The 25,325-nt window shown below is 72.0% G+C and overlaps 3 protein-coding genes across 7 annotated transcripts; 1 reads left to right on the forward strand and 2 right to left on the reverse strand.

Moving 5' to 3' along the window:
• Positions 1 to 489: 489 nt before the first annotated feature.
• On the reverse strand, positions 490 to 4,301 carry DCST1 (DC-STAMP domain containing 1; the record flags this gene model as incomplete). The annotated part of the gene is made up of 15 exons (XM_082780994.1): positions 490 to 738; positions 921 to 1,034; positions 1,129 to 1,271; positions 1,390 to 1,506; positions 1,645 to 1,771; positions 1,850 to 1,945; positions 2,085 to 2,184; positions 2,375 to 2,532; positions 2,612 to 2,733; positions 2,897 to 3,040; positions 3,161 to 3,338; positions 3,412 to 3,761; positions 3,849 to 3,923; positions 3,998 to 4,123; positions 4,202 to 4,301. 15 exons carry the CDS (start codon positions 4,299 to 4,301, stop codon positions 490 to 492), a joined length of 2,199 nt encoding a protein of 732 aa, XP_082637120.1.
• An 87-nt stretch (positions 4,302 to 4,388) lies between these two features.
• On the forward strand, positions 4,389 to 8,072 carry DCST2 (DC-STAMP domain containing 2; the record flags this gene model as incomplete). The annotated part of the gene is made up of 15 exons (XM_082780995.1): positions 4,389 to 4,698; positions 4,780 to 4,950; positions 5,079 to 5,180; positions 5,267 to 5,461; positions 5,568 to 5,633; positions 5,749 to 5,962; positions 6,039 to 6,196; positions 6,289 to 6,453; positions 6,574 to 6,741; positions 6,838 to 6,938; positions 7,013 to 7,143; positions 7,251 to 7,366; positions 7,441 to 7,534; positions 7,635 to 7,892; positions 7,973 to 8,072. The coding sequence occupies 15 exons, from the start codon at positions 4,389 to 4,391 to the stop codon at positions 8,070 to 8,072; spliced, it is 2,349 nt and encodes a 782-aa protein (XP_082637121.1).
• A 755-nt stretch (positions 8,073 to 8,827) lies between these two features.
• ZBTB7B (zinc finger and BTB domain containing 7B) lies at positions 8,828 to 25,036 on the reverse strand. Of its 5 annotated transcripts, none has more exons than XM_082780682.1 (3): positions 24,930 to 25,036; positions 11,079 to 12,091; positions 8,828 to 10,604 (listed from the first exon to the last, which is right to left on the reverse strand). In XM_082780682.1, the coding sequence occupies exons 2-3, from the start codon at positions 12,080 to 12,082 to the stop codon at positions 10,160 to 10,162; spliced, it is 1,449 nt and encodes a 482-aa protein (XP_082636808.1). In that variant the 5' UTR covers positions 12,083 to 12,091; positions 24,930 to 25,036; the 3' UTR covers positions 8,828 to 10,159. The 5 variants fall into 5 exon arrangements, with proteins under 5 accessions (XP_082636808.1, XP_082636807.1, XP_082636806.1 ...); XM_082780681.1 differs by lacking the exon at positions 24,930 to 25,036 and adding an exon at positions 22,933 to 23,036; XM_082780680.1 differs by lacking the exon at positions 24,930 to 25,036 and adding an exon at positions 22,805 to 22,938.
• Between the last annotated feature and the right edge of the window lie 289 nt (positions 25,037 to 25,325).

Consider the following 25,325-nt stretch of genomic DNA (forward strand, 5'->3'; position numbering starts at 1 on the left):
CAGCGGCGGCAGCGGGCGCGCCGGGGAGCTCGGTGCGGCTGCCCGGTGTTCCGGAGAGCCCCTCGCTTTCGGTGCCGGTGCGCAGCAGGGTCTCCGCCTGCAGCGTGCCGTGGGCTGGGACCCCCGGCTTCACCGTCCCGTGTGCTGGAGACCCCCACCTTCATCACCCCGTACAGCAGAGGCCCCCACCTTCATCACCCCGTACACCGAAGACCCTCACCTTCATCACTTCACATGCTGGAGACCCTCACCTTCATCACCCTGTACACTGGAGACCCCCACCTTTACCACCTCATGCACTGTGGGCTCCCAACCACCCCACCCCATACCCCAGAGCCCCCCACCTTTGTCACCCTGCACAGCAGAGACCCCCGCTTTCACCACCCCCTACACCAAGGCCCCCCACCCTCAGAGCACGTCACCCCACAGACCTCACCACTCGCTTTGGGGGGGGGACACTCAGTGTTTATTGCAGGGTGCCGGGCGCCCTCAGGCTGCGTACCCCTCCTGCTCCTCGCTGCTGTCCTCGGAGAGGCCGTGGTCCCCGGGGGTGCAGGCGGGGCACACACGGCCCACGTCCCTCCAGCAGGGCCCACAGTACGTGGCACCACAGGCAGACGAGGGGCAGGCCTGGTGGTCCTGGGGGGACTCGGGCTCCCCGCACACCGTGCACGGCCGGCGCACCCAGCGGCGCAGTCGCGGCCAGCGCCGGCAGCACCACTCCAGCAGGGACGTCCCCTGCAGCAGGGACGGGGACACGTGGGGCTCCAGCTGCCCCGTGGGGAGGACCAGCCACCCCAATGGGGCAAATAGGATGGACCCGGGGAGCGGGGGACACCCTGCGCTGCCCATCCTGGCGTAGGCAGGGGGGGCCCAGCTCCCTGGTGTGGTGCCAGCCCTGTGCCCCCGTCCCCGCTCACCAGGGCTGGGTAGTGGCGTGCCCGCCGGGCGATGCGCTTCCTCTGCAGGCGGACGAAGCAGTGCCGCTGCCGGAGCAGCTTGTTGTAGAGGTAGAGCACGCGGCTCTTCTCCCGCTGTGCTGGGCACAGGCTGTGAGTCCCCCCAAAAAAACTGGAGCCCCTGGGGATGAGCGGGGTCTGGGGTTCTGGGGTCGGTGCCACCGCTCACCTTGGGGAAGTAGAAGGCAGCGATGGCGCGGCGCAGGCGGTACATGTAGACCTGGAGCAGGCACAGCAGCACCAGCACGGCCAGGGGCAGGCAGCTGTCTATGTACTGCTGCTGCGTCATGCCCCGGGGCTGCGGCAGGCAGACTGGAGACCGACAGTGGCACTGAGCAGCTCTCGTGGGCAGGAGCAGCCAGGCCAGGGAGCCTAGGGGGGCTCCCATCCCCGCCCCATCTCCAGGGATAAATCCCCGGGGGGGCCTCACCGAAGTTGGACGTCTCCAGCTCCGTGTCGGAGGAGGTGTTCAGGGACCCGATGGTGCTCCGCAGGAGCCGAGCCATCAGGGACGTGCCCGTCACGTGCACGGACAAGTGGTGGCTGCCTGCGGGGGAACGGGGGCACGTGGGGGCTGTGTGGCAAGGCTGGGGGCTGGGGAGGCAGGTGGGGGGGGGGTAAAGGCTTTGCCATGGGGCTGTGGGGCTGGGAGCTGCCCCCTGGGGGCTGTGGGGCCGGGTCTCACTGCGGAAGGAGTACTGCACGAAGGAGTGCTGGTGGATGATGCTCAGCATGGTGTAGAGCGTGTGGTCCAGGCCCCAGGCGAGCAGCAGCAGGAGCAGGGGCGGGATGCACTCCAGCAGCTCCAGCACCTGTGGGGAGCGGGGTCCTCCACGACCTGCCCCTGGCACCCCAACCCCACTCCCCCAGCCCCCCCCCCAGCCCCTCACCACGCTCTGCAGCTCGCGGGGCTGCATGGCCAGGCGGCACGGAAAGATCACGGTGGGGATCTCCGCCCGGCGCAGCGGCAGCAGCGTCCGCTTGTTCTGGGAGAGGGGAGAGCAGGGGGGCTCAGTACAGCCCTAGGGGGGTGTGGGAGGACCAGGGGGTGGCGGGGACCCCTGGGTGGGGGGGACCCCCTGCCCCATCTTCGGGGGGGACCCCCTGCCCCATCTTCCCCCTCACCTGCTTTTTGCGACGGGCATCGATCTGGCGGAAATAGGTGGTGATGTAGAGGTTGTCAAAGCAGATGTCCTGGCAGTACTTCTTGGTGTAGGAGAACGCCCTGGGAAGAGAGGGGGTCCCGAGGGAGGCAGGGGGCAGCTGGACCCCTCCCCCAGCACCCCCTTTGTGTTCACAACCCACCATTCCTGTCCTTAAAGGAGGTTCCCATCCCTCTGTGCCCTGCGGCTGGCACAGCCGGAGCCCTCCCAGCCCCCAGCCCCAGGGCTCAGCCAGCCCAGCCCACGGCTCACGAGATGAAGACGAGGAGGAAGGTGAAGGAGAGCAGCAGGCGGAAGAAGGAGAAGGCCTGGCCCAGGCGGGCGCTGTGCTGCCGGATCTGCGAGGTCACCTCCTCCACGATCTGCTCCCCGGACACGTTGATGCCCACCAGCATCTCGTGGTGCTCCTCCTGCGGCAGGGAGGGGGCCATGGGGTCAGGCACCATCCTGCCCCGGCCCCAGCACCGGGTGGATGGGGCGGGCGCCCACCTGTACAACCACTTTGGCACTGAAGTGCTGGCTGAGGTTGTTGACGGAGTTGTTCAGCATGTCGTACATCTGCCCAAAGTTGCCCTCGACAGGGATCCTGTCCCAGCACCAGCTGTGCATGACTGGGGGGGCACGGAGGGGACAGCGCTGGCATCAGTGGGGGATCCCCCTGGCGCCTCCCCGGCACGGGCTGGGGCTCACATCCAAGGGGTCTGGCAAAGGGGGCTGAGCTCCCAGAGCAGTTCCTCCGTGGGAGGCCGGGGCTGGGCCCCCCCCGTCACCCACCCTTGACGATGTGGCAGAGGAACTTGAACTTCATGGGCAAGCAGAGGAGGTGGCTGATGAGGGGCACGACGATAAGCGCCATGCAAGCCTTGTGCTTCTTGTCAAACCAGTCCCGGCACCGCTGCATGGCCTGGTCCACCACATCTGGGGGGGCAGATATGGGGGGCTCAGCTCAGAGCACGGCTCCCCTGCACCCCGACCCGTGCTCACTTGCAGCCGTGAACCACCCAGGGCTTGTGGGGGTGAGCACCGGGCTCCACTCACAGGTGCAGCGCAGTTTGGTTTTCATTTCGTACAGCTTCTGGGTGCTGAGCCCGGCCTGCGAGTCCGTGTGCTCGCCCTGCTTCAGGTCGTACCCCTCCTCGCTGGCCACCTCCTCGTTGAGCTCCACGAAGGCACGCGAGATGTTCTGCGTCTCGGCATCCAGCTTCTGCCCACCACGCTGCAGGAGGGGGGAGCAGCTCGGCCCCGTGCCCCCCGGCCCCCTCCCGCCGCCCCCCGCCCCGCAGCCTCACCACCATGTCCTCCATCACCATGCGCAGCGGCACCGTGGACACCCGCCAGAGGTGGCGGCTGTGGTTGACCTGCAGCTCCGTCACGCAGCCCACCGCGCGGATCACCTCGTCCAGGTTGTGCCACACGTTGGCCACGGGCCCTGGTGCAGGCAGGGCTGGCTCAGACACCCCCCCCCCCAAAAACCAGGGACCCCGTGAGGGCAGCGGGTGGGGGCCCCTACCGTTGTAGATAGCAGCAAGGACGAAGGAGAGGACGAAGACCCGACCCTCCTTGCCCAGGAACTTGGGGGCCACCAGCAGGCTGGCACAGCGGATGTGTGGGGACGTGGCCCAGCCCAGTGCAGTCACCCCTGCGGGGAGCAGAGAGCTGTCCCCACGGCCCCACGGGGGACCAACAGCGCCCATTGTCCCGTGCCTCCCCCCAGCTCCATCCTCACCTGCCAGCCCGCACGTCAGCTGCACCTTGCGCGTCTCCGAGAGGTTCATGGGGACAATGAGGAGTTGGCAGAGCCCTGAAACACCCGCACAGTGCCCTGAGTCCCCAGTGCCAAAAACCCCTCTGTGCCCTGCACCAGGACACACTCACCAAGGCCAAGGAGGCTCCCGATGCTGGCACCAAGGAAGAATTTGGTGCCGCGGTGCTGGTCTGGCCGGCTCCAGAGGAACTGGCTGCACGAGGTGGGCAGCAGCGTGACCGCTGCTCGCTTCAGGGCTGGGTGGGGAGGGAAGCATCAGCCCTGCCCTCGCCCGCATCCCGTGGGGCCAGGAGCCGGGCAGGAGAGGCCCTCACTCGTGTTGGGTGGCTTCTGCCTCCCGTGTGCCTCCGTGCCAGCCATGCTCTCCAGCTCCGTGGCTCGGTGCTCGTCCCAGCAACGGGCGGGTGCTCCCATGGAACCGCTGTGTTGTGAGCCGCCCGTTGCCGTTCCACCGGCAGCATCGGTTGCAGGAACCGCACCAGGAGCCTCAGAGACCCGAGCATGGAGCCAGTCACGGGGCTGAAGAGGCTCCGGGGCTGGGCAAAGAGGGCCTGGGGCAGGAAGCCGCGGCAGAAGCGCTGGCTGGAGGAGGACAGCAAGGTGCGGGAGGTGGCCCGCAGCTCCGCCGGCTTCGCGCTGGGCATGGCCCTGGCCAGCCTGTACGGGGCCCTGGTCCTGCTGGCGCAGAGCGGCAACCTCTGGTACTGCCTGGTCACCACCATCAGCCTGGGCACGGCGCTGGGGCTGGGCATGGCCTTCTCCATCAAGGTGCGCGTCTCCGTGCTGCTCACGCTGCCCCACATCTTCACCAGTAAGCAGCCGGGGTCCCGCAGCTGGGGGCACGGGAGGTGCCGGCCCCCCGCAGAGCCCCAGGGCCACCCTGTCCCCACAGGGGAGGGCAAGATGCTGCTGCTGCTGCTGGCGCTGGGCATGGCTGTGCAGGGGCCCTGCACCAACATCCTGCACAACTTCTCCCGGGCCGCCGAGTCCCTGTCGTGCGGTGCTGAGCTCGCCCTCAACCAGACGGCCGAGAGGCTGCAACGTGCCCGGGAGCCACTGCTGAGTGAGATGGGAGGGGGATTGGGGGAACGGGGGGGGCTTTCCCCAGGGTGTGGGAGGAGGTGGGCAGTGCTGGCCGGTCCTGGGCTGCCCACAACCCTCGAGGTGCGCTCAGGGCCCTGCTCTCCGCAGAAGTGCTGGCCAAAATCAAGGACATTGCCCAGAAAGCCAAGGTGGTGGGCGACCGCGTGCGCAAGTTCTTCCGCTCCATCATGGACTCCGTGAGCCACGTCGGTGCGTGGGGGCTCCCGGGCTGCCCCCAGCCTCATCACCCCCCGAGCCCCCGGTCCCCGTCCCCATTGTCCTCTCCCTGCCCGCAGCCCGAGCCCTGCGCAACGTGTGGCGCTGGCTGGCCAGCGTGGGCGAGCTGTGCAACCAGGAGCTGGGCACGCCGTTCCGCCGCTGCCTGCGCCTCTTCGAGGAGGCCAAGGACAACTGCGAGCGCGCGCTCTCCTTCCTCTTCTTCCTCTGCTACATCATCATCACCTTCAGGCCGCTCTGTGGCCTGGCCAACGGTGCGTACATCCCCCCCCAGCCCCTCTGTGGTGAGGGGGGCACAGCAGGGCAGAGCCACAACCGCTGCCTGTGGCCCCACCCTGGCAAAGCCTCTCCTTTCCGCAGTTGGCCTCCTCTTCTGCATCATCCCCCAGTACATCCAGTCCTTCCTCAAGAAGACGATCGCAGCCCGTGAGCATCCCAGCACTGCCGGGGGGCTGGGGACCCCCCAGTGCCCCCCATTTCCCCTTTTCTGTCTCTCTCACCCTGACCCCCAGCACCGCCCCGCTCCTTGCCACCCCCGCAGCCCTCAGCAGAGCGCTGGACCGCGTGCGCAGGGAGTTCGAGTTCAACATCTCGGCCGTGCACCACTTCGACATCAGCCTCAACTCCAGCAAGACCCTGGCTGATGTGGCCCTGGACATCATGGAGGGCGTGAGCCAGCGCCTGGAGCCCACCCGCCAGGTCGTGGGTCTCTTTGCATACGCCTCCTCCTGCGCCATCCTCTACCTGTACCTGAAGTGAGGGTGCTGGGGCTCTGCTCCGGGGGCTCGGGGAGCCCAGCGAGCCGTGCCCAGCACCCCACACCCTCCCCAGGGCACTGCGGTACCGCCACCGGTACCTGCGGGACGACACCTTCGACAACGTCTACATCACGCAGCGCTTCATGGACATGGACGTGCAGCGAGCTGAGCAGGGCAAACCCACCGTGCTGCCCCTGAACTTCTGGGAGAGCGACCGCTACATCCACCCCGGTGAGCCCTAAGGTGGGGAGGGTCCCCCTGTGCCGTGGAGCCAGGGGGGTCCCGGCATGGCACAGCCTCACGGTGCTCCCGTGCCTGCCCAGGGATGCCGTGGCTCTCGCAGCAGGAGCGGCGCCGCTATGTGCTGGAGCTGACGGGGGTGCTGCGGCACGTGCTGCTGGGGCTGAGCCTGGTGCTGGCCGACTACAGCCTCTTCTGGCTGCTCGACCTGGTGCGGCACCAGATGCAGGGTGAGATCGTTGCGAGAGGTGAGTGGGTGTCCCTGGCCTGAGCCCTTCCCTGCCCCCCCCCCCTCCCCCTTTCTGCTTTGCTGGCTCGGGGATGAGGTTTTGGGGTCCCTCCGTGCCCCTGACTCAGCCACCCCACAGCCCCGGCGATGCTGGCCATCAGCGTGGACGGGACGGGCTACACCAGCGAGATCTTCCAGGACCTGGTGTCTGCCTTCGACGTGCTGCAGCAGGGCAACGTCTCGGTGCTCTCCCAGCGGTGCCTCCTGCAGCCCGTGGAGCCCGACTACGGCGCCTACATCAGCATGGGTGACCGAGGGGCCGGGCAGGGAGTGCCCGCACCCCGTGCAGGGTGTACGGAGGTGGGGGGGGGTCACCACGGCATGACCCATCCCTTCTTTGCAGGCATCCTGTACGGCATCTGCCTCTTCGTTGCCATCTTCGGCAACCACGTGGGACGCCTGCGGCGGGTGGTGTGTGCCGCTTACTACCCAGCTCGTGAGCAGGTGAGAAGCCCCCACCAAGGCGCTCCCACCCCAGCAGCCGCTCGCCCTCACCCTCCTGTCACCTTCGTGCCCAGGAGCGGACGTCCTTCCTCTACAACACCATCCTGGCACGGCGGGCAGGGCTGGTGTGTGCCCTGCGCGAGGCGGTGAGGATGAACTCAGGGGATGCTGCGCAAGGCAATCTGCTCCTCTTCCTCACCTCCAGGCAAGTGTCCCCATTACGCACCTTGCTGGGCACTGCTGGAGCTCGGTGACAACCCCCAGGGTGGCTTTTCCCTGTCCCCGCTGAGCTGTCCCCGTTCCTTCCTGCAGGGTGCCCGCCTTTGCCCGGCTGGTTCAGCTCCTGGGCATCCAGCGGAAACACTGCCTGGCCTGCGGGATGGCGGAGCAGAAGGACTTCATCGCGTGCATCACACCCGACTGCAAAGGTGGGCAGTGGGAGGAGGGGCAGGAGCCCCCCCACGCACACACACCTACCCCACCCTGCTCGATGTCCCTCCAGGGCTGTACTGCAGAGAGTGCCACCAGACCCTGAACAACGTCTGCTCCATCTGCATGGGTCCCCTGAGCTACAAGGACATGGGGGACGAGGAGATGTGAGCAGGCTGGGGGGGGGGACACGGGGGGAGGCGCGGAGCTGGGGACATCCCATGGGCTTGTGGGATGGGGGGGGCTTTCTCTGCCCTCTCCCCACAGGGACTCCAGCGACGAGGAGACGGTGGGGCTGTGGTTGGGAGCGCTGCAGACGCTGCGGGGCCACGAGCAGGAGGAGCTGCGGGAGCAAGGGCGGCTGCTGAGGCAGCGCATCCAGGAGGTGGCGGGGGGCCGGGGGGGAGCCCGCCGCCTGCCCCCTGAGTTGTTGGCCCAGCTGCGAGCCCGGCTGAAGGAGGAGGCGAGCGAGGAGAGCGATGGGGACAGCTACGGCGTGCCTGGTGAGGACAGCTCCTTCTCCAGGTGAGGACTGGGAGAGGTGGCCTTGGGGGCACGGGGGTGCGGGTCCCTGATGCTGCTCTGCCACCCCCATCCCCTCCCAGCCTTGATTTCAGCTACCAGGAGCAGCCTGAGGGCAGCGGCAGCGAGCTGGAGGAGGTGAGGGTCCTGCAGCCGCCCAGCAGCGAGGGCAGGGCCGGGTGACAGCAGGACGGTGCCGCACAGACGGCTCGGGGGCTGCGGGGACACGGCGCAAGGCTCTGGGGATGTGGCCGGAGCCCCAGCAGTGCAGTGGAAGCCGTGAGCTGCCGAGGCAGATGGGGAGGGGTTGGTGAATAAAGCACCCGGTCTTCAAGCCACCGGTGTCCTCATGCCCTGAGCTGGTGTCTGGCACCGCTGCAGTGGCCCCGTCCTCCCCCCTCACTGCACCCCCAGCTCCGAGCCCCAGCCCTGCGCTGTCCCCAGCCCTGCTGTAACCCCGTCCCCATCCCTCACGGTGCCCCCAGCCCTGTCCCCATGGTGCCCCCAGCCCCATCCCTGTCCCCAACTTTGTTGCTCCCCCTCCTCCATCCTGGTGGCTCTCCCACCTCTGTCCCCGTGATGTCCCCAGCCGCACGGTGCCCCTGTCCCCACGCTATTCCCAACCCCATCGTGCCTCCACCTCCATCCCAGCAGTGCCCCCTGCCCCCTCTGTGTCCCCCCAGTGTCCCCAGCCCTATCATGGCTCCATCTCCATCCCTGCAGTGAACCCAGCCCCATCACCGTGGTGTCCCCAGCCCCATCACCATGATGTCCCCAGCCCCATCACTGTAATGTCCCCAGCCCCATCACCGTGATGTCCCCAGCCCTATCACGGTGATGTCTCCAGCCCCACTGTGCCCCGTGGTGTCCCCAACCCCATGCAGAGCTGTACTGGTGTGTGTGGGGGGGGACTGGACAGACAGACGGGGCGCACGGGATCCCTGCTTCTCTGTTTATTATCAAGCAGCCTTCGTTTAAAAAAACAAACAAACAAACAAACAACAAAAAGACGCGACCCGGCGGCGCGGGGGGCGCGGCCGCCCGCGGATTATTTCATTTGGTTTCTTACACCAGAGAGGTTCAAGTAGCCGAAGATTTCAAGTTCACCATAAGGCACTTTAAAGCCATGACAGGAGCCAACCCCCCCCCCCGTCCCCATCACCCCTCCCGTCACCCCATGGCAAGGGACAGACACGCAGAGGCCAGGCAGCGCTGGCGGGCAGCAGCGGAGGGGCATGGGGAGGGGGGGGTGGAAGGGGGGGGAATATATTACATCATCTTTTTAAATATAGATAAACTCTTATTTTAGGCAAATAGTGCCGGTCCCCTGCCCCCCGGGCGTGCCGGGGGGGTCTGCGCCCTGGGGGCATGTGCAAAGGGCAGAGGGGTGACCGCGGGAGCCCGGCCACCCCGGGGAAGGGGTCCCACAGGGCCGGGGCGTCGCGGGGGGGGGGGGAGAGGAAGGCGGGAGGGGGGCCGGGGGGGGCTCACCCGGAATAGTGCAACCAGAGAAAGCAGCCGGGAGTGCAGGGGCGAGGGGGCTCGCCGGGGAGGGGGGGGCTGCTCGGGCCGGGGGCCTGCGGGGGTGGGCTGGGGGGGCTCCGGGGACAAGCTATGTACAGCGCGGGCCGAGCGGGCGGGGAGACCCCCCCCGGCCGGTGCCGCGGAGAGGGGGGGGGGGGGCCGCCAGGGGGCGCCCCCCCGCCGGCCGGGTCCCGCCCCCGGCCGCGCTCCCGGTTACTGGGGACGGGGGGGGCGGCCCCGGGGAGGGCGGTGCGGCCCCTCCCGGCCCGGGGCCGGTCCCTTCCCGGCGGCTCCGGCGTCCCGGGAACGGCGGCGGGGGCGCCCCGGGAAGTCGGGGTTCGGAGGGGGGCGCGGCGGCGGGGGCGCCCCGGGTCGGAGGGGGGCGGCGACGAGGGGGCCCCCCCCCCGCCCCATTGTGCAAATCCGCCAGGGGGGGAGTTTCCCCCTTTTGCATAATTCAGAACAAACCGTGACGGGAAAAACAGGAACAGAAACCCCGTCGGGAGGCGCGGCGGGGCGCGGCGGCGGCGGGGCAGCGCGCCCGGGGCTGCCCGGGGGACCCAGGCGGGCCGGCGCCGCGCCTCCCCCCCCGCCCGGCGGGCACGGCCCGGCCCGGTACGGCCCGGCCCGGCTCGGCTCGGCTCGCTACGGCCCGGCCCGGCCCGGCCCGGTCCGGCTCGGCACGGCTCGGCTCGGCTCGGCCCGCCGCCCCCCGGCGCGCTCCGTCGGGGCGGCCGCGGCGGCTCCTACGCCGACTCCACGGGCACGGCGCCGTCCGGCTGCGGCCCCTCGTCGGGCTCCGGCTCGGGCTCGGGCTCGGGCTCGGGCTCTTCCTCCTCCTCGTCGGGCCTCGCCGGCCCCCAGTAATGGGCGAGGGAGAGGCGCAGCCCGTCCAGGCGCCCGTTGGAGAGGTCGAGCCCCGGGGGCCCGGCGGGCGGTGGCGGGGGCTCGTCGCGGCGGCGGCGGCGCGTCCGCACCTCCAGGCAGTTCTGGCCCTTGAGGTGCCGCTGGAGGTGGTCGTCCTTGGCGAAGGCCTTGTGGCAGACGTTGCACTCGTAGGGCCGGGCGCCCGTGTGCAGGTGCATGTGGTTCTTCAGGTCGTAGCTGTGCAGGAAGCGGGCGCTGCAGTGCTGGCAGGAGTAGGGCCGCTCGCCCGTGTGCTTGCGCATGTGGATCTTCAGCTTGTCGTTCCTGGGGGGGGCGAGAGGTCAGCAGGGTGGCAGGCACCCCCGGGCAGCGGCTGCCGGGATGGCAGCGCACACCAGGGCAGGGATGTGCTGCGGGGACAGCACAGACACCCCTGGCACAGGGATGTGCTGTGGGGACAGCAGGGGCACCCATGGGACAATGATGTGCCAGGGGGTGGCACAGGCATCCCCAGAGCAAGGATGGGCTTGGGGGCAGCACGAGCATCCCAGCGGAGTGCATGGGACACGTGGGGTCGGGGTGCTCTGGCAGGGCAGGACAGGAGACCACATCCCTGCTGCCTGGCTGGGGTGCACAGAGACCAAAGCCCCCCCAGGCAGGTGTGCATCCCAGGGGAAACGTGTCCCAGGGACACCACAGGGACACCAGGAGCCACATGGGCTAGAAGAGAACGTGTCACAGGGTACCCCAGGGACCCCTGAGGCAGGGCAGGGAGGGGGCCAGGCAGGTAGCACTCACCGTGTGAAGCGGACCCCGCAGACCTGGCAGGCGAAGGGCTTCTCGCCCGTGTGCGTGCGCATGTGGCGGGGCAGCTTGCCCGCGCCGTGGATGACCTTGTGGCAGACGGGGCACTCCTGGGGCATCTGCGAGCGGCGCTTGCGCACCAGCTTGTCGGGCGTATCCAGCCCGGACGCCAGCGACTCGTGGTGCAGCGAGCTCAGGTACGCCATGAGGTCGGGGTCGATGGCGTCCTCGTCGGAGCCGCCCTCCTCGGGGGACAGGGGCGGCTGGTACGGGAAGGGGAAGGGGTGCGGGGGCAGCTCCTCTTCCTCGGGCATCTCGTAGCTCTCGTAGGTCTGGACCAGGCCCTCAGGCAGAGGGGGCAGCGGGGGCGAGGGCGGCTGGGGAGGTGGCAGGGGGCTGTCGTACCCCTCGGCCTCGGCGGGCAGCTCCTCGGTGTGGTTGTTGAGCCGGGAGCCACGGGCTTGCAGGAACTTGCGGGTCTTCTTGCTGCGGCGGGCAACGGGGCGGGCGGGTGGCAGGGTGGGCACCTCGTCCTCGGGGAGGGTGGCGAAGGCCTCCAGGTAGCGGCGAGCCCGCTCGCAGTCGCCATCATCGGGGCCGGGCGCCTCCAGCCCGCTGCCCTGTAGGATTTCCACGCAGGCAGCGATCACGCACGGTATTTCCAGCAGCTGGGCGGCCTGCAGCACCTCGCCCATGTTGGCGCTGCTGATGGTGAGCGTGGCCGTGTAGGCAAATTCCAGCAGCGCGCCCAGCGCCTCCGGCCCTACAAAGTCCAGCTCGCAGACCTCCTGCCCCGGCCCCTGCCCCGCAAACAGCTTCTTGAAGTAGCGGCTGCAGGCGGCCAGCACGGCCCGGTGCGTGCGGTACTCCAGCCCCTGCGTCTTGATGGTGACGTCGCAGAGCACCCCGAGCTGCCGCTGCTCGTTCAGGCTGCTCAGCAGCTCGCTGCTGTGCTCGGGGAAGGGGATGCCAATGAGGTCGTCCTCCGGGCTCGCCATCGTCCTCACCTGCGGGAAGCAGAAGCCAAGGGGGCTCAGCACCGGGCAGCGCCCTTGGGTGCTCAGAGCCATGGGGTGCTGACGGCGCAGAGGGCTGACGGGAGGCGGGGGGAAGATGGCGCTCGGAGGAAACTTTGTGGCTGAAGTGTCAGCTCTGCTGCAGAGCCGGGGGGGCAAGGAAACCCCCTGCTGTTGAGGAACGCACCAGGGGCAGGGTGCCCCCAGCAGCGGGGTGCTTGGGGCTGGAGGGGCGCACGGCTCGGCACCGCCGAGGCCTTGGGTTTGGGTTGGACGCCGAACCTTCCCCGCCACGTCGAGGCAGCCGTGCCGCGGGGGCTGCCCTCGCCCCCCGCCGTGAGGTTGGTGGGCGGCGGGCCCCCCGCCGCAGCCCCCTGCGCTTCCTCTGCCGCCAGCACCCAGCCGCCCGCGCCGCCCCCCGCGCGACCACAGCAAAGGGGGAAATCTCAGCGCGGTGCCTTTGAACGGTGCCGAGGCGCGGCGCTTCCTGCGCCAGCCCACCCCCTGCGGCCCCCAAGCCCGGCCGGGCGCAGCCGCCGGCTCCCGGCACCCCATCCTGGGAACGTGGGCCTCGCCGGCGGCGGGCGCGGGTGGGCGGGCGAGTGCCGGGAAGAGGGCCCCGAGGGCCGGGGGCCGCCCCGCAGAGCCCAGCCGGGCTGGGAACACGGGCCACGCTTCCTGCCACGGCAGATTAGGATCAGCACAAGCGCCGGTTCCTGCCCCCGCTCCCAGTGGGGGCCCAGCCCCCTCCCTCCCCCTTTGCCCCAGCCCGGGGCCGCTCCTCGCCCAGCCAAGCCCTGCCTGCGTGAGCAGGGCCTTTCCCACGCTGCAACTGGCAGGGCTTTACGTCAACGCAGCCATAAACCCAGCACCGAGGCCTTCCCGGGCCAGCGGCAACGCGGGGCAGGCTGTGCCCGGCACAGGGGCACCACCAGCGCCGGGTCCCCACAGAGCAGCAAGGAGGGGACGCACAGGCACCCAGCACACAGCAGCACTCGTGGCCACGGCCAGCTACTGGTGCTGGTGCTCAGAGGGCGATGGACACATGGGATGAGGGAGCCCTGTTGCTATCCCCAGCCCTGGGCATGGGACGGTGGCTGCAGGAGCTCCGGAGCTGCAGCCAGGACATGGCCCCGGTGCTCAGCCACCAGCAAGGCTGTCCCAGCCCTCTGGATGCTCGGTGGCACCGGGGCGAGGGGTCTGCCTGGTGGCCACAACCCTTGGCAAAGGTAATGCCAAGAGCATGGCATGGCCATGCCCGCACACCCAGCAGTGCTGTGCCACGCCACGCTAAGCACAGCCCTGGCTGCACATGGCACCGCCGGACACCGCCAAGCCGTGCCCGTCCCCACCGTGCCAGGCCAAGCCGCTCCGAACCGAACCCCGCCGCGCCGGGACGGCCGTGCCAAGCCGCGCGGTGCCGTCGGCGGGCGCGGGGGACGTGCCCCCTCTTGCCCGCCGAGGGGCGGCGCGGCCGGCGGGCCCCCGGCACAGGGGCCCATCCCCACGCCGGCCGCTCCCTGCGCTTGGGCGCCCGCCAGCTGGGGCTGCCTCGGCAGGCGGCTGGGAACGGCCCCGGAGCAACCGGCTGCGGAGCCGCCCCAGCCGCTGCCGAGCAGGCCCGACCGGCAGGGCAGGCGGCAGCCGCCCCTGAAACTGGGAGCCGGGCAGTGCCGACCGCCCGGGACGCCGGCGCCACCGAAATCCTGTGCCCCCCCCCTCCTCCCCGTACCCACCCTGCGGTGCCCACCGCCGCGCGCCCTGCGCTGTTCCCCAGGTCCCCGCTGCCCGCTGAGGTGGGGGCGAGCGGATTAGGGGCGATTAAGCCATCAGGGCGCTGGGAGCCAACAGGCAGTGACAGCCCCCGATGAGATTAGGCAGGATTAGCAGCGGGGGGAGGATTATGGGAGGTGAGCGCCCTGTGCCGGGGCTCGGGTGGCCCTTGGGGGGGGGACACAGGGACACAGTGTCCATCAAGCGCTGCCTGCAGCACCCCGGGGCTGGAGCAGGCAGGCTGAGCACCGGCTGTCCTGGGACGGGTGGCACGCACTGCTGCTGGATGCAATGGCAGGACAGATGGACGGGAGCAAAGCAGGGCAGGAAACGCTGGCAGAGCGAGGCAGCCTGCTCGTGCCCTCCTTCATCCATCGCTCACTGCATCCCCTGAACAAACGTGATGGCAGCAGAAGGCACCTGCTGCTCCAGGTCCCCACGTGCCCTCCAGCACCCCCAGCCCCTCGAGACATCCGGGCACGATGCGCTCGTACGGCTCTTCCTGTTTGCAGGGCCGGGGCTGGCACCGCTGGCACGCTCCCCTTTGGGGTGCTGCTTCACCACGGGCCCCTTGCAGCACCCGAGGCCCCAGCTGCACCGGGGGGGGCTCCGAGGCCCACACGCGGCCTCCGTTCAGCATCCCTCTGGCAGCCTCACCGTGCCGTGGGGTGCGCGCAGGAACCCGAGCTCAAGCGCCCCGTCCGCAGGAGCAGCCCGGGTGCTGCAGAGCTCCTCGGAGGCACCATTTGAGGGCCGGGGTGAAGGAGCCGGGACCCCCGGGAGCAGCCGCTGGGGCCGGATGCCTGCGGACGAGCGACCCGCGCTGGGGCAGGGCGGGGGCGAAGAGGTGGCAGGAGGGGGATTTTCCATCGCACCAAACCGCCCGTTACTGCTTCTTCCCCGACACCCCCCCCCCCCCGCGCATCCTCCCCACTGGAGCGAAGTCACATGCTGAGCGGGTGCCATTGAGGAGATCGCAGCGGCGATAAGGAAATGGGGGGGGGCAAGGTGTGAGGGAGCCAGAGCCGCCCCCAGCCCCCCCTGCACAGCAGGGTCCCCTGGCCGGTGCTGGGGGACGATGCGGCGGGGTGCAGCCAGCTGGGGAAGGGGCTGGCAGCATTGCCCGTGCCCCCACCGAGCCAGCACTTTCTCGGTTACGTCAATGCCCGCAGCCGGGCCCGTTTTGCCCTCCGCAGCTGCACAGGGCTGGGGAAAAGGGGGGGGTTGCTCCCCACGCCGAGCCGGCTCCCATGCCCAGGGCATGCTGCAGCAGGAACAATGGCTACTGGGTCACCCTGACATCCCAGCCGCTGCCGGCCCCGCGGCACCTGGCAGCCAGCACCCACCCAGCGCAGGAACCGGCTGCGTTCCCCCCCGCAGAACCCATCCAGCACCCGGCCACGGGGCCAGCAGACCTGGGTGGGAGCGGGGACCCCGTGGCCTCTGCCTGTTCCCTGCTGTGGGCAGGAGGATGAGGGGTTGGGGGGTCCCGGGATACGCGGCTCCGGGCTGCTCCTGGGTGCTGCTGCTCTCATTAACAAGAGCTGAAACGCTGTCGAGGGACTTCACAGCCGCACCGGGGAGAATGAGTCACCCAGGAAGGTGAGCGCAGCACCAGGCAGCGCATCGGGCCCCGGCCCCTTGCCCCAGAGGGGCCCCTCGCCCTTTGGGAGGTGGGAAGGGGACTCAGGTGGCCGGGCGTCCCCCCACCCACCCGTCACCCTGCCCAAAGCCTGCAGGGAGCAGCGGCGGCCGAGGCGCCCACGCCGTGGGGCATGGGGGGTGGCATGGCTGCGGGACGGGGTCTGCACAGCCCCGCTGCCAACCGCAATGAAATGGATGGATCAGGGTCTGGCCGAGCTGGTGGTCCCCGAAGGGGCACGCACCAGAGGTGCAGCTGGGGGTCCCGATGCCGAAGGGGAGCCCGGACGTGGGCTGGGGAAGCGGTCCCGCTCTTTGAAATAAGAAAACAGCGAGCACACAAGAAAGGAAATGGTTTGAAGAGACAAGAGAACAAACAGAACCCACCCGCCCTGTATTGAGGGGGGGTGAGCCCCACAGCAGCCGCCCCACCAGCAGCCCCACAGCTCCCTGTGCACCCCCACAGCTCCTCCCGGCCCGCAGTGACACCCGGAGAGCTCCTGGTCCCCGCGAGTAGCGAGTGCCCCGCGGCCACAGCCGCGCACCCAGAGCCCAGCCTTCAGCACCAAAGCGCCCGAGCATCGTGGCCCAGCTCTGCCTCTGTGCGCACCCAGGACCGGGGCTGGGCTCCAGGCACAGGCAGCCCCGTCATGGTGGCACGGCCGGCCCGGTGGCATCGCCACCGCCGATCCCAGCACCTGCAGTGGGGACCAGCAGCTGGGAGCCCGCTCCATCCCCCTGCCCGCGGGCCCCAGCCTGGCAGCACAGCCCCGTCCTGCTGCCAAAGCCTTCCCCACTGCCCGTGCCAGGCAGAGGCGCGCCCGGCACCGCTGCTATGGGGCGCGGGTCCCACTCTGCCAAGCGGGGACACCGAGGTGACCCGCACCTCGCCACCCATCCCGTCCCTCCCCATCCCAGTGGCAGCGAGGGCGGTGCAGGGCTCGGTTGACGCCAGCATCCCGCCAGCCAGCCCGGCAGCCTCCCAACCGGTGCCCCGGTGCCCTCCCCACACCCGGCTGTGCCAGGGCCCTGCCGGCTCCCCAAGGGCCACCCGGCACTGCCTCTGCTGTGGCCGGCGGCGGGTGGGCGCACGGCTCACCTGGCGCGTGTCCCCGCGTGGCTCGGCGCTCCGCCGCCGTTGGGTCCACGGCCCGCGAGCGGCAGGGAGGGGAAGGCAGGGTGCTGTGTGAACTTGGCCCCGCTCCCCGCTGCACTTCAGCGCGGATCCCACCTCAAAAGGAGTTGACGCCCACACCCCGGGTCACGCACCTCCCAGCCCCGCTTCCCAGAACACACACAGCATTAACCCTTCTGCAACCGGCACCGCGGCCGGGGCGCCAACCCGGAACCGGGCAGGGGGCAGCCCCGGCACCCTCCCGCTGGAGGAAATTCCCAGCAACGCTGGGACCGTGCGCCCCGCACCGCGGGCATCCCCTCCCCACCTCACCGGCCCCCCGTGCCGAGGCGTCGGCCGGGCCCTCGCCCTCCCGCCGCCCCGGGGCAGGGCGCTGGGTGCTCGCCGCTGGCCGCGGCCGGCCCTGGCCAAGCCAGGAGGGCGCCTGCGCTCGGCGGGAGCGGGGCTGCCACCGCAGGGCTGGGCTCGGTGCGGCGTGCCATGGCCTGCCCCGGAGCCGCCCCCCAGCCCTGCACATGCACGTCCCGCTCTGCCCCCAAAGGCAGCCCTGACACCGCCGTGCCGCCCCGGGTCCTGCCGTGCCGTGGCCTGGCCAAGGCGGGTGGCACGGGGAGCCCGGCCACCAGCACCCTGGCACAAAGGGCTGCGCACGCCACAACCTGGGGAAGGGGCTTGCGGATGGCCCCGGGCACCCGGCGTCGCTCGGTCTCCTCCGCAAACCAGGCAGGGGCACCCACGGGGCCCAGCTCCCCGCTGCCCGGCCCCACACCCCCTGCTCAGCCCCCTGCTCCGCTGCCTGGGGCAGGCTTAGGGTTCTCGCAATGCCCCCATAATTACACCCTCTGCGTCCCCGGCTAAACAGCAATTAGCAGCCCAAGGAGCGCTCCCCACACCCCACCGCCAGCACCCAGCATCCGCCCCGGCCGCCCACACCAGCTCAGCACCCGGCCAGGGCCGTGCCAGGGGCTGCTCCCCCCCCCCCGAGCCTGGCTGAGGCCACGGGCGGCCGTGCCAGCACCCGGGAGCCGCGCTGGCCATGGCACGAGGCCTGGCAGAAAGGGGAAGAGCGCTGCGCTGGCGCGGCCGCCTCAGCCGTCAGGGAGGGGGCCTCTGGCCCCAGCAACGTTCTCGGAAAGAGCCGAGCTGTGTTGTGCAAGAGCCCGACCACACGGGCGGGCAGCAGGCGTGCAGAGGGGCAGCAGCCACGCCAGCATCTCGCCTTCGCGGGCACCGTGCGCCAGGCAGGGCGCAGCCGTGCCGTGGATCGGGCAGGCCCCCGCTGCTCACGGTGCCAGCAGCCCTCCCCAGCACACCACGATGCTCGGGGCTGGCAGGACACGGCAGTGGGCACAGCCCCACACCAGCAGCCCCGGGAGGGAGGGAGCGTGGCACCTGCCTGCCAACCCTCCGCCTGCCCTTTGCTCCCCATAAAGGAGGGGAATGGCGCCAGCCCCCCCTGGCCCAGGTGTGCCAGGTGCTAAGGGCGGGAGATAAGGTGGGCGAGGCGGGCAGGGAGGGGCACGGCATGGGCACGCAGCCCTGACTCAGGGTTCCCGCTGGTGGCCAGGCCCCGCTGGGGGTGACTCACCGCGGCCCCCCCACCCTGGGGGTGTTGCAACCTCCCCCGCGCCATCGCCAGCCCCACGGGGCCGCTCTGCCCAGCTGGGGGGCACTGGGGGTGCCCACCCACAGAGCTCTCGGTCCACCCAGTGGGCAAGGGGTTATTGAAGAAGCGGGGTGCTGGCCTCTGGAACGAGGGACTGACCCTCATCCGTCCTCAGCGTGGCTGGTGCCACCAATGATGGCACTGGCTGGAGATGCCCAAACCCCCATTCCCCACGGGATAAGGACAGGGCATGTCCTGGGCCAGGCTTGGCTCCAGCACAGCACCAGCCCCTGTCCCCGAGGCAGGACGGACATCCAGCCACAGCACCCCAATGGGCATCTCCACCTCTCCCGCTCCACACCCCAAAACGTGGGGCCCTGACCTGCTGGGACACACGGCCCCACTGCTACCTGCGCGTCCAGCAGCGGATGGGGCAGAGGTGGCCGGGGGCGTGCAGCCTCTGTGGGTCTCCCCGGAGCTCCCCGCTCCGAGCGCGGCTGTCCTGGGACGTCCCAAGGGCAGGGGAGAGGCCACGCGAGGCCGGACACTTCGGCTGTCCCCAGCTGCACCCTGCCGGGGTGGCACGAGGAGCGGGGCCACGCGGAGGCACCAGCAGGCAGAAGGAAGGAAGCAAGGAAGGAAGGGGTTGCCGAAACGGAGCTTGAAGGGGGGAACAGGAAGGAAATGGTCAACAGCAAACACTGCATCGGATCGCCCCAGCGCAGAGTGAAACCCACCCACGGGCGTCTGCCAGGGCAGGGAAGGGTTGGGGCTGAGGTTTGGGCTTGTCCAGGGTGAGAGGCGCTCACACGGCTCCAAATTGGGCCTTCGGTACCCAGGCCAGCGCCGAGAGGGGCCCCATTGTGGTCTGGGTCCCACAGCCCAGCCCACTCCGTGGGGCGGCTGCCCACACCCTGCCCAGGGCCCCCACGGGCAGCAGCGAGCCCCAGGCACCCTCCAGGAGCCACGTTCTGGCTACTGAGAGTCAGGGGCAGTGGGACCAGATTCCACCAGCCTTACAGCGTGGGACAGCCGGCGCTGGGGAGAGCAGGGCCAGGCGGCTCCGCTCCCGCTCGCCCCGCAGCACGCAGACAGTCACGGGAGCCCCTTGGAGGACAGCCAGACCCCCAGGTCCTGCTGCACCGTGTGGCCCTGGGGGGGTGCCACAGGCTGGTGACATCTCCTCCCCCCACGTGGGACCCTGTCCTCACGGCACCCCGGGGAACCAAGCGATGCCAGCACCATGGAACCGGTGCAGGATGGGCTCCAGTGCTCCATCCCGGCACTGGGACGGGGCTGGTCCCCGTGGGGTCACCTGGCAAGGACAGTGCCAGCCCGCAGCCCCCCCTTAAACCCCCCGAAATAGCCCAGCTTCCGCCCCCACGGCAGCTGCCTGCCTCCAGCTCCCCGCTGCCCACGGATGATCCTGGGGGAGGAAGGGAGGGAGCGGGCGGCCCTAATCCCCCCCGAGCCCACTTAGCGCTGCCAACGAGGCTGAGCCTGGCACAGCCCCCCCAGCCCGCACAGCACCAACAGCGAGACCCCCGGCCAGGCCCCCCCCACCTCAGGGGGCACGACAGACCCTGACCCGTGCCTACGATGGAGCGGAGCTGGGGCAGCAGGACACGGAGCCAGGTCACCGCACGTGGGACTGTCCCCACGCTGTCCCCAGCCCTGCAGCAACCCGGCCGGGATGCCCCCACTGAGCCAGCTCGCTCCCATGCAGCCCCAGAGGGACGGGAATCCCCTTCACCTCCCCATCTCAGCCCCCAGAGCAGAACATCCTCCTGCCCATCCTCACCACAGCCCCCAGCGCTGCTGGGGGGAACCCGGCACAGGGACAGCCGGGGACAGCACCGCAGCAGAGCGGCCAAGGCATCGCAGCGTTCCCCGGCCCATTGGCACCCAGGGTGGGCAGCACCCAGCGCCTGCACCGCCAGGGACCCAGCGCCCCGCGGCAGGACCCCGTACTCACCGCTGCCTCCAGCCGCTGCCCATGGGGCCTGGGGACGCGGCGGGGACAGCCAGGGCAGAGCGGAGCACGCAGCGCAGCCGAGCCTGCCGGGAGAGGCCAGCGCTCGCCTGACCTACTTCTCCTTCCGCATCACCTGCTTTCATTTTCCCTCACCACGGCTCGGTCCCCCCGCCCGCCCACAGCCCCGCCAAGTCACGCCAGCGGCTCCCCAGGGGCACAGGGCGCCAGGGCCCGCGGCTCCCTACGGCACCGGCGTGCACGTGGCCGGGTCGGCCGCACCCGGGGCACGGAGCACAGCGGGGCCCTGGGCGCGCTGAAGGTCACCGGCCGCAGCTGGGGACAGCTCCGCAGCAGGCACGGCCGCCTCCCCCACCGCCCGCGCGGCCACCCGAGCGTCACCTCCCTGGCACGAAGCGAGTTCGACGGGTCTCAGCCCAGCCCCTCGCCGGGTCCTCTGGCCGCCCTGGGGCTCGCCGGGGTGTGGACACGCAGCTCCTGGGGCATGTCGGGGGACGCCGGCGCTGCCTCGGGGAGCCGGGCGGGTGCGGAGAAGGGAGCCCGGCTCCCACCCCCGGCACCCCGCTGGCTCCCGCACTGGGGTTACTATGGCAAGGCCGCAGCACGGGGGGAGCTCGCGCACTCCTGGGGGCTCCCGCGAGCAGCCAGCATGCTGCCAGGAGAGATTTCTCTGTGGTTTCATCATCCACCGCCCGCCCCGAAGGAGAAGTTCCTGCTCCACGCATGGGGCAGCAGCCACCCCCTCCAGGGCCAGAGCGCAGGGGCTGCCCCGCACCCCCAGCTGCGCCCACTGCCCTCCCCCTGCACGCTCGGGGCCTTCGCACTCGTGCCACGTGTGCACAGAGGGTGCTCAGCAGCAGCTGGCAGAGCTGCGCTTCCACAGCCTCGGGCTTGGCACTGACTGGTGGGGGGTTGTCCCTGCACGGGTGGCTCTGAGCCTCCCCAGGATGCAGCCACCGATGTCCCCCACCCACCCGTCAACGCCCCCCACCCCAGCCTCACCCGCTGCGTGCGCCCCCCTCCCCAGCACAGGCACCCCAGCCTGAGCAGCCCCTTCTCTCCGCGCCAAGCCCCCAGACCACCACGGGCAGCCCAGTCCTGCTGCCCCACACCCCTCCCCTGGCCCACAGCTTCCTTTTCTCCAGGCTCCAAGTTCAAGTTCCTGAGCCCAACCCCTCCCTCCGTGCCCGGCCCTGGCATCACCGCCACAGCCTCAAACCCTGAGGCCAGCCCGCACACCTCCGCCGGTACCGCCAGCCTACGCCCCCTGCCCCAAACACGCAGCTGGAGCCGTGCTGGGGAGAGCTGCCAGCCCAGCTCCAGCAGGGGAAACTGAGGCACGGCGAAACTCACCCCAACGCACAGGATGCAGCTGGGGAAGGGAGCACCCGGACCTCCGGCCTCACTGCTGTGAGGGAACGCAGGTGCCCAGCCACCAGCCCACGCCAAGCCCAGTCCCGCGTCCCCTCGCCCAGCGTGAGCAGCCCCCGGTCAAGGGCAGCCGCAGCCCAAGACGGCAGCCCTCATCTGGCGCAGGCCGGGGCGGCCGCGGCGGGAGGGTAAATACCGCACCCCGCCCCTGGACAAACACCAGGCTGGGGGCAGCCAGCCCGGGTGGGAACAATTACAGCAGGGCTGGGTGCGTGCGGGGCAGAGTCCACCGGTCCCAACGCTCGGCGGGTGCCACGGGGCAGCCGGGTGGGGTGGGCACCCCCCTGCAGACCCACGGCTGTGGCGGGACGAAGGGAACCGTGGCCAGGGCCCCGTTTCGCCCCCGGCAGGGGCAGCAGCTCCCTTTCTCCATCACGAAGGCGGGTGCCGTGGCTGCCAGCTCGCCAGGCCCGGGCAGGTCCCCGGCAGGCCCTGCAGCACAGCACGGTGTGCCAGGACACGGGGACACCGCGTGCCGTGCCACGGCTGGCTCTAGACCCCCAGGGTGACGGGAGAGCAGCAGGGGCTCCAAGCAGCCCCCGTGCCTGCACACCCTGGGACGTGGCTGAGGGTCTCGGGCAGCAGCGGGGGGGGGGCGGCCCAGCAGCCGGGGGACCGGGCAGGGCCGTGGCATGGCCGCACGCGGGGGCCGAGCACCCGGAGCGCCCCCCCCGAGCTCCGGTGCGGGAAACCGGGGCCGCGGCCAGAGGCCTGGCAGGCGGCGGGGACCTGCCCTTGTCACCGGCTTCCCGCACTCCTCGCTGCGGGGAATTCCCCCGGAGCCGGGCCCGGTGCGCGCAGGGAGCGAGCGCCCAGTGCGCGCAACCCACGCGTGCCCGGCCCGAGCCGCCCCCCCCCCGCGCTCTCCCCCCCCGCGCCTGGCACCCGGCCCGGCGACGTGTCCACGTCCGGCGGCCCCAGCGCGGAGCCGCGGCGGGCGGCCGGGCACGGCGGGGCCGGCGGCGGCGGCTCCCGGGCTCGCCGCTCCCGGCGCGCACCCGGAGCGGAGCCGCCGGCCCCGGGGCTCGCGGCGGCCGCACCTGCCCGAGCACCTGCGGCGGAGCGAGAGGCACCGGCAGCCCCGCGCGGGGCGGGAGCGGGGCCGGCCCGAGCCGCGCCACTCACCGGGGCCGGGCTGCGGGCGGGCGCCGGTCGCTCCTCCGCTGCGAGCCGTCGGTCGGGTCGGTCCGTGCGCTCCGTCCGTCCGCCCGCCCGCGCCCCCGCCGCCGCTCACCTGCGCGCCCGGCGCTCACCTGCGCGCCCCGCCCCGCCGCCGCCGCCGCGCCCGAGCTGCGGCCGGTCCCGGGGCCGCGGCCCCGCCTCCGCCTTCACCTGCCGCCGCCGGCCCCGCCCGCCCCCCCCCCGGCCGCCGCCGCCGGGCACCAGGAAGCGCCCGCCCCGGGCCGGTCATTGGGCGGCGCGCCGCGCTCCCGGGCTGCCATTGGCGGGGGGGGCCGCCCCTCAGCCCCGGCACACCCCCGGGAGGGCGGGGGCCCTGCGGGCGGCGGCGCGGCCCCCCCCCGGGGCCGGCGGGGGGGGGGGGGGGGGGTGCGGGCGGCGGAGCCGCGGCCGCGGCCGGGGCCGGCCCCGGGGAGCGGGGGGGAGGAAGAGCTGAGTCAGAGGCGCAGGGAGGCGGCGCGGCCGGGGGGGACGGGGGGGGGCGGTTAACGGGGCCGCGCTCGGACGGCCCCGGGGCCGCCCCGCCGCCCCCCGGTGGAGGGAGCCCGGCACGGCCCGGCCGCGCCTCGCCCGGTGCCAGGCGCCGAGCGCGCTCCGCCCGTTTGCGGCCGGGCCCGCCCCGCTCCGCCCGGACGCGCCCCGCTCGGGCCCCGGCTGCACCGGGGGGGGGGCGGCGGCGTCGAGCGAAAACGGGGAGCGGGGAGCGCAGGGCGGAGAACCGGGACCGCAGAACCGGGCCCGGTGGGGCTGGCGCGGCGGGGCGGCCCCCCCGGCTGCCGGTGCGGGCAGGGCAGGGCGCGGCGGCGGCGCCCCCCCCAACCCCCCCGGCCCTCCCGGAGCGGCCCCTCCGCAGGTGCCTGGGCGGGGGCCCCGCACAACCTGTTTGGGCGCCGCCGGTCCCCGGGAGGCAGCAGCGGCACGGCCCGGCCCGGCCCGGCCCGGCGCTCACCTCGCTTCACCCCGGCCCCCCCCCGGAGCGCTCCTGACTCAGAGCCCGGCCGCGGCCGCTGCCCGGCGCTGGTGGAAAGTGTGAGCCGCCGCCGCCGGGGGCTGCCAAGGCAAACACCGCCCCGCGCAGACGTTATGTCAGCGGGGCGGGCGGGCCGCGCCGGGGGGCACCGCTCCAGCGCCGGGGCCGCCCCCCGCCCCGCAGCGCTCCCGGCCGGGCCCCGCGGCCCCCGGAGCCGCCGCCGCCTCCCGCGGCCCCACCTCTCCCCGCCTCCCCCCCCCACGCCTCGGCCGGCCCCGCCTCTGCCGCCGGTACCGGGCACCTGCCGCTGCTGTGCCCGGGGCGCGGGGCTGCGTGCGGCTCCCCCCATCTCCGCCGTGCCCGTCGGTCCGTCCGTCCGGTTGCCCGTCCGTCCACCTGCCTCGCCTCCGCCCGCCCGTCCCTGCACCTCTGTCACGTCCCGTCGCCTACGGGCAGCAGCGAGCAGCACCTCCGCCCGCCCGCCCGTCCATCCGCCCGGCCGCCCCACCGGAGCCGGCCCGGGGCCGCAGGGCCCGCTCGGGGCTCCCGCGGGGGCGGCGGAGGGGGAACCCCGCAGAAAATCCCCTCCGCGCCGCCTGCCGCCGAAAGCCGCTCCCAGCCCCGCGGCGCCGACTCGCAGCGGCCTCGGCCCGGCCGCCCACCGGCCCGAAACCGGCCTCCCACGGCCCCGCCGCCTGCCGCTCCCCGCAGCCCCGGCGGGCACCGGAGCCCCCCCTCCCCCGGGGAGCCCCCCCGCGTCTCCCGGGGATCCCCCCCCACGTCCTCCGGGAGCCCCCCCAGCCCCGCCGCCGATGGCGTGGGGAGGATGGATCCGGGCCCCCGGCGCCGTTCTCAGCCCCCGGTACCGACGCTGCCTCTCCCGCTCCCCGGGCCGGGCCCCGCCGCCGCCCTCCCGGGACCCGCGGCCGCAGCCCCCGCCCCGACGGCCCCGCCGCTATTTTTAGCCGCCTGCGCTCTATTTTGGTGCCCGCCGTTGCGCTGCCGGTGCCGGCGGCGGAGCCCTCGGTTCTCGCGGCTGCGCTCCCCCCCCTCCCCCCTACGGCCCGGCGGCGCGGCCCCGACGGCGCGGTGCGCGCTCACCTCCTCCCGCCGGGACGCGGCCGGACCGGGGCGCGGGCGGGGCCGGGGGGGGGCCGCGGAGCCGCCAGGCCCCGTCTAAGCCGGGCCGGCAGCGTGGCAGGAAGGACCGGGCGGTCATCGCGGCCCGGCCCGGCCGCCTGCAGAGGGCACTGCCGGTCCCCGGAGCGGAGCCCCGCGGGTGCCGAGCGCGCCGTGCCCCGGGCGACGGCACCGGGAGCCCTCGGGGCGCTTCCTAGGGGGAGAACCGGCGGCCCCGCGCGGTACCGGCACGCATCGGGACGCACCGGGACGCACGAGGTTCCGTGGTGCCGGTGGCACCGTTTATTGGTTATAAATACCGGACACAGCCCGGGCGCACCGGGGCCTGGGGTACCCGCTCCCGAAACGGCTGCCCTC

Source organism: Aythya marila (genome assembly GCF_965140915.1).
Source record: "Aythya marila genome assembly, chromosome: 29".
NCBI lineage: Eukaryota > Metazoa > Chordata > Aves > Anseriformes > Anatidae > Aythya > Aythya marila.

Excerpts from the sequence above, each read along its gene's own strand:
- ZBTB7B (XM_082780682.1), bottom strand. The coding sequence starts at position 12,082 with ATGGCGAGCCCGGAGGACGACCTCATTGGCATCCCCTTCCCCGAGCAC. Across the intron at positions 10,605-11,078 it reads TGCGGGGTCCGCTTCACACG|GAACGACAAGCTGAAGATCC; the intron begins GTGAGTGCTACC and ends CGCCCCCCCCAG.